Here is a 14,209-nt window from a genome sequence, read left to right as displayed (position 1 = left end):
TGATTAGCTGGAGCCATCTCTCCCTCCGAGTGGCCATTTAAGATCAGACAACCACCGAAACCCAATAATTACATCCACTTCCTCAGCCTAGACTTTCATCTCACATAGAGGCTCTGTGTTCTGGATCGAGATCAAGACCAGTGTTGATTCATCGCTCGTACGCCAACAGCAGTAAGAAATGACTACAAACTCATGACCGTATGACTCTGCCATGTGTCAGTTTCCCTCTTCTACTTTCTGTTGAAATAAAGCAGCGGGGCAAAGTGAAGTGTCCATTTTTTTCATGAGAGTCAGTGATAGAGACATTCCAGGCATTTTTGCTCTCTGTGTCTTTTAGGTCGTTTCCCTTGGGAAAGTGTAGTAATGCATACCTGGTTTTGATTGTTGGCACTGTTTAAAAGCCAAACAAATCTCTGTCACAGAGCTTCACACTGTTCAGACTTGTTCTGGCAGAGTGAAACCCAACAGCTTCATTTGTTCAACTGCAGAGATTTAATACTTGTTTGAGGAGGAAAAGTTAGCATATGAATAATTTGAACAAATAAATAATGAGTAGATTGTGTGTTGTACTTATTTCAGTTAGATACAGAGAGTCATGCTATGCTCTTTACTAGCTGAGACCTTGTGATAAATTGGCGACCCGTCAGGGGTGTGTTCCTGCATTTCGCCCAGTGATTCTGGGAAAACCATACCCATCGTGACCCTGACCAGGATAAAGTGGTGATAAAACATAAAAACAAACTTTAAAAGTGAAACAGTTTGCTGTATGTCTGGTTTCTTATCAAGAATTTTTCAAGTGCCTGTTCTTCCACCCATCACACACACACACACACTCAGTAGTAGGGGTGTGCTAACTTTTGGCTGACACGTCAGTGTGATCCCCTCCTTCAGCTTCCTGTTCTTCTACAGGAAATGCCTGTGACACTGAAAAAAAAAAAAAAAACTTTTTCCAACTGTCTACAATACAATACTTTCTAGGCATCCGCACTGCATGATGTGTTTTGAGGAACTGGGCTTGTTCCACACCTACAGTCTTCCAGATATTCAGATTTCACCTACGTCTTACTGTGGTGAATTAAAAGCTGCTGGAATACAGATGACACTACAAATTTGTTTATTTGTTATTTTTGTGGTGTCCAGATCAAACATGGTGACGCCATGACACCATGTGGTGTTTGGTCCTTTAGGTGTTGGTTATTAAGGGCAAAGCTTAAGTGACTACGAATATTCTCACCCATGTTTCAGCAGTTTCTAATTCTTGTGTTTGTACCCTGGTACATAAAGCAGGTTCTTGTTTTGTTTGCTTTTTAATGAGTTGAGTCAAACTAGCCCTGTTTATATGGTCACCAGCTGTAGTCAATCACAATCACTTTGTCCGTCTAACTGAACATATGTTCTAATGATTCAGTCAGAGAGCAAGAATAGTTGCAGAAATCATTAAAATGTCAGTATTTTATGGGTGTATGTAAACCTTTGACTCGTGTGTATATACAGTATAAGGGGACAGTGGTGGCCTAGTGGGTAGAGCTTTGGGCTTTCGATTAAAAGGTTGAAAGTTTTAATCCCAGCTCTGCCATGCAGCCACTGTTGGGCCCTTGAGCAAGGCCTATAATCCTTTTTGCTCACAATGGCTGACCCTGCGCTCTGACTCCAGCTTCCAAACAAGCTGGGATATGCGAAAAAAGTACGTTTGTATATGTATAAATGACAAAGGCATTCTTCTTCATTCTTCTGTTATAAGATAGATAAGATAAGATAGATAAGATAAGATATCCTTTATTTGTCATATTTACATATACAGTTGTACAGTACAATTAAATTCTTTCTTCGCATATCCCAGTTTGTTTGGAAGCTGGGGTCAGAGCGCAGTGTCAGCCATCGTATGGCGCCCCTGGAGCAGACAGGGTTAAGGGTCTTGCTCAAGGACTCAACAGTGGCTGCATAGCAGAACTGTATGTTTAGTATGTCATATTCCATTCTAATCAGTAGGGCTTTGCTAGAAATTGTGTTTTACTTAAAATCACAGTTTCGTTTTCACTGCTTTATTCTGGTCATGGTCACGGTGGATCTGGCTTGCCTGAAATCAGGCTAGGGTAGCACAGCTGATTACAACCTTTCTCCCACTACTCCAGCCCCCCACCACCAGTTGAAAAGCGTTGAAGACTGAACCGTGCCCCCTTCATCTTCCTTTCACCTGCCAGAGATGGGGTCTCACTAAGCTCAGTATCGCCCATGAAGTGCCAGTCACTTCCATCCATGATCAATCACCCCCTGTGCTGGTTGTTGAGCATACCTACAGACACAGTCGATCGTGTCTGTGTAGTGCCCGGGTAGTTGATAGCACAGCATTTCATACATTTGTATGAAAGGTTTGTTTACTGAAGTTGTATATGTTATTTTGCTTGTTTTACAAGCTGATCCACTGTATAATGGGGGCAAGATTTGGAAAAATTACAGACATTGGCAAAATTGCCTTTTGTTTTGCTCAAATGTAATCTCGTTTGAGATCATGGCTGGCTTTGCAAGACAAGTTAAAAACCTTAAAATGCGAGGACAGTTAATGAGTTGAGGGTCTTCCCATAACATCTCCATATGAATTAAAAGTTGGTTAGTATTGTCTAAGCCTTGTCCTTTGAACCAGGTGGTAGCCCTGTTACCTGTGGCTGAGCGTTCTTAGTGAGTGGTTCTTGTGATGAGAAGGATGAGAAGGACTGTGAGTGACTTCATTCATCATTACAAATCACTGCTTTTTCTTATTTAATGGTAGTGGTGCAAGGACATTGTGTCTGAGGCACTATACTTTTTTAACAGAACCTGTGATATGGTAAAATGGTCGTAGAATGTGTTTTTTTGTTGTTGTGATAATTAGAGTGTGGTAGTGACACAGTATGACAATAGATCTGTTTGAAAACCTAGTGAGCTGCCTACTGCCTAAGTAGAGTGGATTTTAATAGGACATCAAACTCATGAGGCAGATTATTTGGACACACTACTTAGTCAGCAGTGGTGTAAGTAGGAGCTCATGAGCCCCCTCAAAAAATTATATATATATGTAAACGCTATATGCTGAATTTTTCCCCTTTTTCTCCCCCTTTAGCTCAGCCAATTGTTCAGTTTGCATCGTGCTTCCTCTCTGTCTATGCCGAACTCTGCCCTGACCGAGAAGATCGAAGCTAACCCATATCCCCTCCGAAACATGAGCAGCAGCCAGATGCATCTTTGCCACCCACACATTGATGAGACACACCCTAAGGGCACTCTTCCTCATCCCTGTGCAGGCGCCTCTAATCAGCCGGCAGAGGTCGTAATCGCATTCTGACAGAGAGAGACCCACATCCGGTTCTTTGTCCCACCCCCCAACTGAGCAACCGGCCAATCGTTGCTCATACAGCCACCCAGCTTCGAACCGGTGAAGCAGAGCTGGATTCGATACGGTGTATCTGGAATCCAGCTCTGGTTGCAGCATGTCTTTTTACCGCTGCGCCACCTGAGCGGCTAGTAGGCAGCATTTTAAGGTATCTAAGAATTTACACAGCCTTTTTCTTGGAAGCCCGCACAGAATTATGTAAATTGCCGTCTATGTAGAGAGCTCACTAGGTTTTCAGACAGACCCAATGACTATCAGCCATAGTTCCTGTTCTTCACTGACCAAAGACTATTGAAATAAACAAAGACAAATGCCTTAGCCTCCCGTTCCAGGCCTTAGCATTGCCACATTCTGCTTTTTTAACCAGTTCCACTCAATATCATGTTTACAGAATAACCCCCCCCCCTTTGGTGTGGTTCAAGGGCTGAATATGGACACACATGTGCTACTCAGTAAGGGCTCCACACCTAATGTTCTTCAGACTGACCATTCTCAAATGGGTGGATGATCTTTGGCCTGGTCTTTCTCCCTTGAGTTATCTCTTCTCATTCCTTTCATTCCTGGAACCGGCTATCATATGAAACATCTGTTTCACCGCCCAGCTGGTGAATCTACAGACTAGGGAGTGTCAGGAACATTTCATTTCTTGTTTATTTCTATAGCCTTATATAGGAATTCAGATGGGCTGTATAGCTGAAATCCTGTCACAGAATAGCATTTAGTATGATGATAATGCTATATACTGTATCACAAGTGGTTTGAATATGGCTCATGTAATGTTCTTCTGCTTTTGGTGTATGTAACGAGCCTACCTGCTCTTGAGATCACTGGTTAGGGCATGGTTCCGAAGTTATACCATTCTGCTTTGCCAAGTAATTCTGGGAGAGGGGGCATGGGAGCTCAGATTTATCCTTTTCTGGGAACTCAGCCAGTGTGTTACAGCACTTTCTAAAGCGGACCCCTTGTTTGGACCCATGTTGGGAGCAGACTGCACCAGTTGTTGGACTGGCAAACTGCTTGTGCGTTGCTGCCCTGGATTGGTTCTGGGTTTCTTTTCTTTTTTTTATTATTTATTTATGCATTTTCTTCCCTTTCTTCTACCGATTTAGCATAGTCAATCTGTCTTTCGCTGCTGGGGGATCCCTGATTGCATTTGAGGAGGGTATGTTGCTGCTCACAACCTCCTCTGACACACAGTGACAGCTACTTGGAGGAGTAATTATACAACAACAAATGTAATAGATTTGTTAATTTTCTCAACACTGCGCTCTCTCTGCACCTTCCTTGGGGACATTTTAATATTGAATTTTACAAAATATAAAGAAAACATTGGAAAAAAACTGTCCGCTCTCCGCTCACTATATACAGTATATGTATATACAGGGGTTGGACAAAATAACTGAAACACCTGGTTTTAGACCACAATAATTTATTAGTATGGTGTAGGGCCTCCTTTTGCGGCCAATACAGCGTCAATTCGTCTTGGAAATGACATATACAAGTCCTGCACAGTGGTCAGAGGGATTTTAAGCCATTCTTCTTGCAGGATAGTGGCCAGGTCACTACGTGATGCTGGAGGAGGAAAACGTTTCCTGACTCGCTTCTCCAAAACACCCCAAAGTGGCTCAATAATATTTAGATCTGGTGACTGTGCAGGCCATGGGAGATGTTCAACTTCACTTTCATGTTCATCAAACCAATCTTTCACCAGTCTTGCTGTGTGTATTGGTGCATTGTCATCCTGATACACGGCACCGCCATTGGATGCACATGGTCCTCCAGAATGGTTCGGTAGTCCTTGGCAGTGACGCGCCCATCTAGCACAAGTATTGGGCCAAGGGAATGCCATGATATGGCAGCCCAAACCATCACTGATCCACCCCCATGCTTCACTCTGGGCATGCAACAGTCTGGGTGGTACGCTTCTTTGGGGCTTCTCCACACCGTAACTCTCCCGGATGTGGAGAAAACAGTAAAGGTGGACTCATCAGAGAACAATACATGTTTCACATTGTCCACAGCCCAAGATTTGCGCTCCTTGCACCATTGAAACCGACGTTTGGCATTGGCACGAGTGACCAAAGGTTTGGCTATAGCAGCCCGGCCGTGTATATTGACCCTGTGGAGCTCCCGACGGACAGTTCTGGTGGAAACAGGAGAGTTGAGGTGCACATTTAATTCTGCCGTGATTTGGGCAGCCGTGGTTTTATGTTTTTTTGGATACAATCCGGGTTAGCACCCGAACATCCCTTTCAGACAGCTTCCTCTTGCGTCCACAGTTAATCCTGTTGGATGTGGTTTGTCCTTCTTGGTGGTATGCTGACATGACCCTGGATACCGTGGCTCTTGATACATCACAAAGACTTGCTGTCTTGGTCACAGATGCGCCAGCAAGACGTGCACCAACAATTTGTCCTCTTTTGAACTCTGGTATGTCACCCATAATGTTGTGTGCATTGCAATATTTTGAGCAAAACTGTGCTCTTACCCTGCTAATTGAACCTTCACACTCTGCTCTTACTGGTGCAATGTGCAATTAATGAAGATTGGCCACCAGACTGGTCCAATTTAGCCATGAAACCTCCCACACTAAAATGACAGGTGTTTCAGTTATTTTGTCCAACCCCTATATATATAGAGAGAGAGACGGTCGGAGTCAACTTGTTCGTGACTTCACGTGTTTTGCGAATTTCGGTTCGTAATTCGAAATGTGTTCATACATTAAGTTGAAAAAGATCGCTTGTAACCCGAAATGTTCGTATGGTAAACCGTTCATAACTCAAGGGTCCACTGTATTTGTTTGTTAGCCACAGTATTGTTCTACCTTGGTTAAGCATCCTTCGTATTGGGTTCATTTTCAGTTCTTGTGTGGGCGGGGCTACACCTGATGCCCGTTTTTGTCACATTTGTTTGTAAAAGCCACAATTCTTTTGGAGTCTTTTATGAATAAAATATGTTTGTACTGTGGGATCCACTGTATAAATAAGTTCTTTTTAGCTCATTTGAAATGAACCAGCATGACGTTTTATAGTTCAGCTCCAGTTATCATCCTTTGTAACAGTATAGATGATCAGACCAAACCTTTACCCAAAGACACATTTCCACTGTTCAGATATTCCACAATTCCCCTTTCAATATTTTGGTAATACCCGAGAAGCTTTGAGCAACCTTTTCAAATATTAAAAACATGATTGAGATTTATGTCAATATTTCAGCTGAGATCAGAGTTGCGGATCTCACTCTCTCTTGTGGAGGAGCTGGAACGGCAGCAGAGCTCCTCCGAACAACAGTGGTTGACCACAGGTTGAAAGAGGCTCACCACAGCAACTCACAAGCTGACCTAAACAGGAACTGAAACTTCTTACAGCTGAACAGAAACTGCTGAAGGTTAAATTTGTTGGTATTGGTGCTGCTTTTGTCCTTAATTTGATCTTACTGGTAGATGTAAATGATATTTTTGGAGTTTATCAGTTTGATCTGAACAGCATGAAAATATTTTACTTTGAAATGCAGTATCAAGGGAAGTTACAGTTTTCTTCCATTGTTATAACATTGCATTTATCTCTTAAGTTAGTCATTTCTAATTGCTGATTGTGAATCTGCTGCTGCTTGCACCCTGATCTGATCAAGGACAGTCGGATCACTAAACACCCCCTCCAACACGGCTAATCTGCGGCAGACTCTTTTAACCTGCCAGTTTTGGGTTCCCACACAGAGCCGTATTGCTAGGGCTCTACTAAATTCATGGATTTTTAAAGAACATGCCACATTTTACAGCAGTCATTAAATAACATACATAAATTTAATAATGGAATAAATGAAAGCTACAATACACCGCACAACCTACCTTAACAGTTGAGAGACAAAAAATTTTACACTCTCCCTCTTTGCATCCAATGTTACAGAGCGTCTTTAAAGTTTGCTAAGTTTATAAAGCAAGAAATAAACTGACATGGACAAACTATCCGGAGCATAATACTTTACTTTACAAAGCTGTTTTCATTCTATATTCATATAAATATTGAATTCATGTAAATAAAAGTTTTTCTTTTGTATTTACTTCGCAGGCACATGATAAGAGGAAAGCACTGGAGGAGACCAAAGCGTATACCACCCAGTCTTTGGCCAGCGTAGCCTACCAGATCAACGCCTTAGCCAACAATGTGCTGCAGCTGCTCGATATCCAGGCTTCACAACTCCGCCGCATGGAGTCTTCAATCAACCACATCTCACAGGTCAAAAGCAAAACACACTTCTACTGACTTTTTTGGCATTTAGCAGACACTTTTATCCAAAGCGACTTACATTACTGTGACAGTATATTGTCTAAGCAATTGAGGGTCGATGACTTTGCTCAAGGACCCAACAGTGGCAACATGGCAGGGGTGGGGCTTGAACCAGTAACCTTTTGATTACTAGTTCAGTACCGTAACCTCTAGGCTACAACTGCTAGGTTACAAAGGCTTACTGTAAATTACTTTATAGTAATATGATGTGAAATGACAACAAAGAGCTGCATTAGCACAGGATTCACAGATCAGGCCAACTGTTTGTTTGGACACAACAGATTTGAAGAGTAAGGGGTCTGGGCTTTAGTGGTTGTATACAGATGTTCTAATAAACAACCTCACTCACTCACTCACTCATTTTTTTAACCGCTTATTCAATTACGGTTGCTGGAGCCTATCCCAGCGTTTCAATGGGCACAAGGCACACAGTAACACCCTAGATGAGGTGCCAGTCCATTGCAGGGCAGACACACACAGACACACACACATAAACACACCCATGCACCTATAGGGCAATTCAGTGTCTCCAGTTAACCTGACTGCATGTCTGACCGAAGCTCCCGGTGGAAACCCACACAGACACAGCTACAACATGCAAACTCCGCACAGAAAGGACCCGGACCGCCCCACCTGGGAATCGAACCCAGGACCTTCTTGCTGTGAGCCAACAGTGCTACCCACAGAGCCACCGTGCCTCCCTTAATAAACAACCTAGTGATTAAAATAAAACATCAGCCTAAATAGTTATTGGGTGCTTGTGCATGTAGTGGGACTTTTTAAAGATAGGATATGGTTAAAATTATAGTGGAAGACAAAGCTTTAGGTTCGCTTCAAGGGACATGTGTATCATGGCAGTCCTGGGTATTAAAAGATTTCCCCAACAATTCTGTTTCTATGACTGAATAAAATCTGAATAAGTTCTTTCATAAGTTTCTAATGGATTTTCTTTTCTTTCTGATTGACACACAAACATAAGAATTAACATGAAGCATCAAGAACATCAAGCAAGCTGTGCATAGATCTCTAAGAGCGGATTAGAGGTCATAATCAAATCTCAAGAACATCTGTACAAGTAGTGCACTGTAAGTTTAAAGTACATGAAACTGTGTCTCTTTGGCCCCTTTTCCATTGCACGATAGCCTACAGTACAATACGATATGCATCCAAATCCAGCACAAGGGTGCTGTTGAAAATAGGAGGACTTCAGGGTTGTGACGGCTGCATTGACAGAGAGATAAGTTCCTATTGGTCATGCCTGAATTGGGTGCAAAAAAGGAAAACAGATCTACATTATCCCCCAGTCAATGGACAAACAAATCTTTTAGGCTAGTTTCTCTTCATAGTCATTAAATGTGTACTAATGGAGTGTTATCAGGACTTTATACCAAATCTCTCACAATGAAACACACAGAGTTTATAAATTAGTATAGTTTATAAATGAGCCTATTTAAGGCTTTCACTGCTTGCTTTGTCTCATACAGACAGATGGTCCAAGTGGCCCTGCTGTCTGTCGTAAACACACATAGTGGAACATTAGTGATTGGTGGTGGCCTGACTTATACAATTTATACAATGTTTGTAATTGGATAGCAAATTGGATAGGAAGTTGATTGTCAGTATGGTGCTTCGGTTGCTCACTGGCACGCAAAATGTTTAAGTTCGAACCTGCGAGTTCTAATGATTCTGGCTGGGCGTCCACACAATCGGTCGTGTTTGAGGATGAGACAATCAGATCAAATTACTTCCCATTGCTGCTGCGATATGCGATCTCTGGGACTGGTCTGGATGCCTGTGTTGAGGGATGGGCAAGGCGGTGCTGGGGGTGGTGTCACATAGAGCGTAGCATGGCTCTCAATATGTGATTTGTTGTTTTTAGAGTAATACATAAAGTCCTAACATGTATGGCAGAGCGTTGCTCTATTTGCATCCCATCACCGCTCCTCTAGGTGCTTTAACCGGACAACAGGAGTTGCTGCTGATACGACAAAAAGGCATGGTTGGTGTGCAGCTGCTCACCACTCTGCTGGACTGTTTTTAAGAGAAGACTGCAGCGTTGCTACTGAACCTGCTGAGCAGAAAGAGTCTGAATGAGAGGCTGATTGAACTCAGTATGAAGAGGCTGTTAATAGACTGAACAAAAACAGCCTTGTCTGGCCAGCTGGAGTTTCAGCAGAGACAGAGAGAGAGAGAGATTCCCTTTTCTGCTTCCAACCGTCTTTCTGGTCATTCTGTCTGTCTGCGTTTTGGCTTCTGTCTGATTATTAGATTAGTAGGATTCCGTGTCTGGGTTGGGGAAGTCCCATCCTCAGCACTTTACACTTCAGAAGCAAAATCAGAAAGTCTTTATGCTGCATGTGAAAGGAATAGGGCTTGCACCTATCCGATACTCTGTATCGGTATCGGTCTGATATTGGCTCAAATCACTGGATCGGATATCGGAAAGAAAAAAATTTGTAATCCGATCTGATACTGTTGCTTAATGTAAATAACACTTAATGTAAATAAGGTCATTGTTTGTGTGTAAAGCAAATAACACACGGAGATATGTTCCAACAGAGTGTCGTTTATTGCCAGCTCACTCTTGATGACATCATTAACATGTGCCACTGATCTACAACTCATCTGCAACAGCCATTCAAAAATTAAAACAATCTGATCTACTTCAACTTTTAGAATTTTAAAAAATCATCTACTACTGCCACATCTAAAAACACTGTTTTTAGCGCACTTTGGTTTTTATTAAACTAAAAACGTGACAGAACAGAAAATTTCAACTCTGCGTTAATTCGAATTGGTCCATCGCGTTTGATTGTTAAACAAGCCAAAAATGCTGCTAAATGTTGTAGGTTCTGTATTTATTCTTTTAGAATATTTGTTTCACAGTCTGAGCATTGTTATTTAGATAGCTACTTGTATTATTACTGCTTAGCTGTTTGAGAGAAGAAATGACAGTATCGGATTGGTATCAGTATTGGCAGATACTCAATTTGCAGTATTGGTATTGGTATTGAACATAAAAAAGTGGTATCGAGCCAGCCCTAATAAGGAATAAAAACTAACTGAGATGGTGCTGCAGTTTAATACACAGCATTACCACTGGCCTTCACACATGTTTGTAAAAATTGTTATTACTGTGGAGATGCATAGCGACATTTTTGGCAGAAAAGAATCCAGTTAAGGTCAGAGCTGTATCGTTTTTGTGTACACTGTAGCTTTAAAAAAGTATTTGGACAGCTTAAGAAGTGAACAGCGGGTTACTGCCAGCTTAGTCTCGCAGGGCCAGACTTTTACTCTGACGAGATTCAGTTTGAACTGTTGAACAGCCTATTCCTGAAACATCCATTTAAAAAGCTAATTTGCTAAAGTCTGAGGTTAAGTGCACCGACTACAGGAAGCTGGGTGGGGTTTACAGAAAGGAAAAAGATTGCGGGCTAGTCTTTAGTCCGATCTTTGCTTCCAACACATATCACCTCTTTGACATGATACGCAGTAAAGCGCCTTTCCACTGCCTATGCGGATGAGTGTCAAGCTTGGAAACAGACTACAATATTGACTGGCAGTACTGACGGTTTATTCACATGCAGTTTTGTATGAAATGTATTCTATATATGGCAGTGCTCATGACTTGGTAATGTGAGAAGATAAAAAGGGAAACAGCCTCATGAAACTTTATTGCTTCAATCAAGGAGTGCATTAAATCTGCAACAGCTAGCTGGAAGCGAGAGATTCCAGGATTAGAAAAGATGGGATTGCTGTCTAAAATCAATCTCAATGTTTCACAGTACTTAGATAGATAGATAGATAGATAGATGGATAGATGGATAGATGGATGGATGGCTGGATGGCTGGATGGATGGATACTTTATTAATCCCGAAGGAAATTCGCTTAATAATGTCAGAGGACAACAGCTTTAGTGTCTGGTACCACCAAAAGAAGGACTAGCACTTAAAATGCCATATAGGTTAGGAAAAAAAGAATCAATTAAACTCTACACCATCATAGTTACACAAACACTCTAACCACTATCAAATTGACTACTTTGACATTTAAAAACTACATCTATTATCCAGCCTTGATAATAGCCATAGTAGGTGACATATTTTTAATACTGGTGATTGAGGAGATGTGTCTCAACACAGAAACCCTTCTGTAATAAGGCTCCACAGTCACATGTCAGTCAAATGCTAACTAACAAAAGCACCTACTCTGGGGAATCAAGTGTCAAACCTGGACATTGGTGCATAGAAGAAACTATGCTTAATTCGCTTATTCCTTTATAATAATGAAGACTACCAGTGCATGTTTAGTGGTAGAAGAGATTGCACCAGGATAAACTGTAAGATAATTCACCATACAATGAACATAATTCAGAGGACTTGCTGGTAACATCCAGGTACTGGATACAACAGGACACATCTTGTGTGGTCCATGCTTTGGCTGGTCAGAGCTTTATTGGAAGCATATTAGACGGGTGGCCTTAACATTTTGGCTCATAATACACAGTAATGTTAATACAGTAAGTTTTAAGAAGCCATCATGGTTTTCCTGTCATCTACAGTCCAGTAATATGAGGCCCACAGTAGGTGTTTTTTTTTTTTTTTTTGTGAACTGATTTTTTTTTTTATTATTCATCACACAAAACAATTAGGGCTGTCAAACGATAAAATTTTTTAATCGCGATTAATCTCAGAATTTCATATAGTTAATCGCGATTAATCGCATTAAAAAAAAATCTGTGTAAATGTTATAGAAAACAAGGATTTTTAAGTGAAATGTTACAATTAAAATGGTGAACACATTTTATGCTAAATGTACTTATGTTAAAAACTGCTGGGACAAGAGAAAACTGTAAGGGAGTTTATTCACTCACATACTAGGCAGTAAATGTCAGATTGTAGGTTAGAATTTCTCCATCAGCAAACACTGTAGATCAGCGGTGCTTTAGGTGGGATAAGGCGTAGTTATTGTATCAGACTTGTCTGTGGTTGTATCGTGACGATGGTTTGATGGACGTTTCTACACGAAGTGAGTGTGTTTTGACCCTTTGGGGCTTCCATAGTTCATGAACTAACGTGCTCGACTCAGCTTTCCGGTATTCGGTACAGAAGAAGAAGTTAATTAAGTGTAATAAAGTGTTCTGCTCCCGACAACTTGTGAATATAGCGTGTATTTATTTCTTTATTATGCAAGTGCATCACTACCACGATCGGTTACATTATGTTAACAAACCGCAAATGAAAAACGGTGGCAAGTCCGACATTAAAACGTTTGTTCTACCAGTCAAGTGTCAACATGAACTAGAATTTGCGTTAATGGCACTAATTTTTTTAATCGCGTTAAATTGAGGTCGCGTTAATGCGTTATTATCGCGTTAACTTCGACAGCCCTAAAAACAATACATACAAACTTCCAACATGTATGAGATGCATTCATAATCACAAAAGAGAAAAAACAAAAGTGGTACAAAAAAAAAAATTATAATAATTAAGAGAAGAGGTAGTTACAGTTCTTGGATTTCAAGCATTATTGGTAACCATTTTTTGTTAAACGAATCTGATCTTAGCTGTAATCTTGCTGTAATTTTCTCCATAATAAAAACCTTTTTAACCATATCTCTCCATTGTACTGTACAATGTTGGGTGGTTGAGGTTTTAACCAGCACACTGTAATCGCTTTCTTTGCTACCAGAAGCAAAATTCTCAATAAATATATCATGTCCCCATCAGTCACATTATCAGGTGGTATACCTAGTATATACAGTGCAGGGTCTAATGTAAATCTGATTCCTAAAATTTGATTAATCTCTTTTTGAACCCTTTTCCAAAATTCCAAAATGTATGGGTCAGGTCACCCACTTGTCCACAGTTCCTCCAACATAGCTCAGATGTATTTTGATGTAACAGATAGAAGTGTTGTTTTAAAAGAAAATAAAAAGCCTTCTGGGGTAGTGTGTTAAAATCCGATCAAACAAAAATCAAAGTTATTGGGCCACACGGGTGGCACGATGGCTCGGTGGGTAGCGTTGTTGCCTCACAGCAAAATGGCCCTGGGTTCAATTCCCAGGTGGGGCGGTCTGGGTTCTTTCTGTGTGGAGTGTGCATGTTCTCTCCGTGTCTGTGTGGGTTTCCCTTGGGACCTCTGGTTTCTTCCCACAGTCCAAAGACATGCAAGTGAGGTGAATTTGAGATACTAAATTGCCTATGACTGTGTTTGACATAAAAATTGTGAACTGATGAATCTTGTGTAACCATTAACTATCGTTCCTGTCATGAATATATCCAAAGTGTGTAAAACATTACGTTAAAATCCTAATAAATAAATAAATAAATATTTAGCCACAGTAACCACCAATACACTGCATGTCTGAAAGTATGTAGGCACCCCTTTTAATGATTGATGAGTTTAGGTGTTTCGGCCACATCTGCTACTAACAGGTCTATAAAGTCGATAATGTAAAATTAATTATATGCTTACAACTGCTAACAGTTTGTGGAACTTTGCCTCTTACTGTTTCAGCATGACTGTGCCCCTTTCCACAAAGCTGAGTCCATA

General features: G+C 41.0%; 1 protein-coding gene across 7 annotated transcripts in view; it reads left to right on the top strand.

Annotated features, from left to right (window-relative positions):
- Positions 1 to 14,209, top strand: part of abi1a (abl-interactor 1a) — a 110,831-nt gene that overhangs the window by 27,201 nt on the left and 69,421 nt on the right. For all 7 annotated transcript variants that reach the window (XM_062991130.1, XM_062991127.1, XM_062991125.1 and 4 more), the window contains exon 2: positions 7,435 to 7,602. In XM_062991130.1, coding sequence (XP_062847200.1) covers positions 7,435 to 7,602 — 168 coding nt within the window. The remainder of the gene's footprint in view (positions 1 to 7,434; positions 7,603 to 14,209) is intronic.

Source organism: Trichomycterus rosablanca, chromosome 3, assembly GCF_030014385.1.
Source record: "Trichomycterus rosablanca isolate fTriRos1 chromosome 3, fTriRos1.hap1, whole genome shotgun sequence".
In the NCBI taxonomy this organism is placed as follows: domain Eukaryota; kingdom Metazoa; phylum Chordata; class Actinopteri; order Siluriformes; family Trichomycteridae; genus Trichomycterus; species Trichomycterus rosablanca.
The sequence above is the reverse complement of the archived record's forward strand: the minus strand, read 5'-3'. Positions and strand labels throughout refer to the sequence as shown.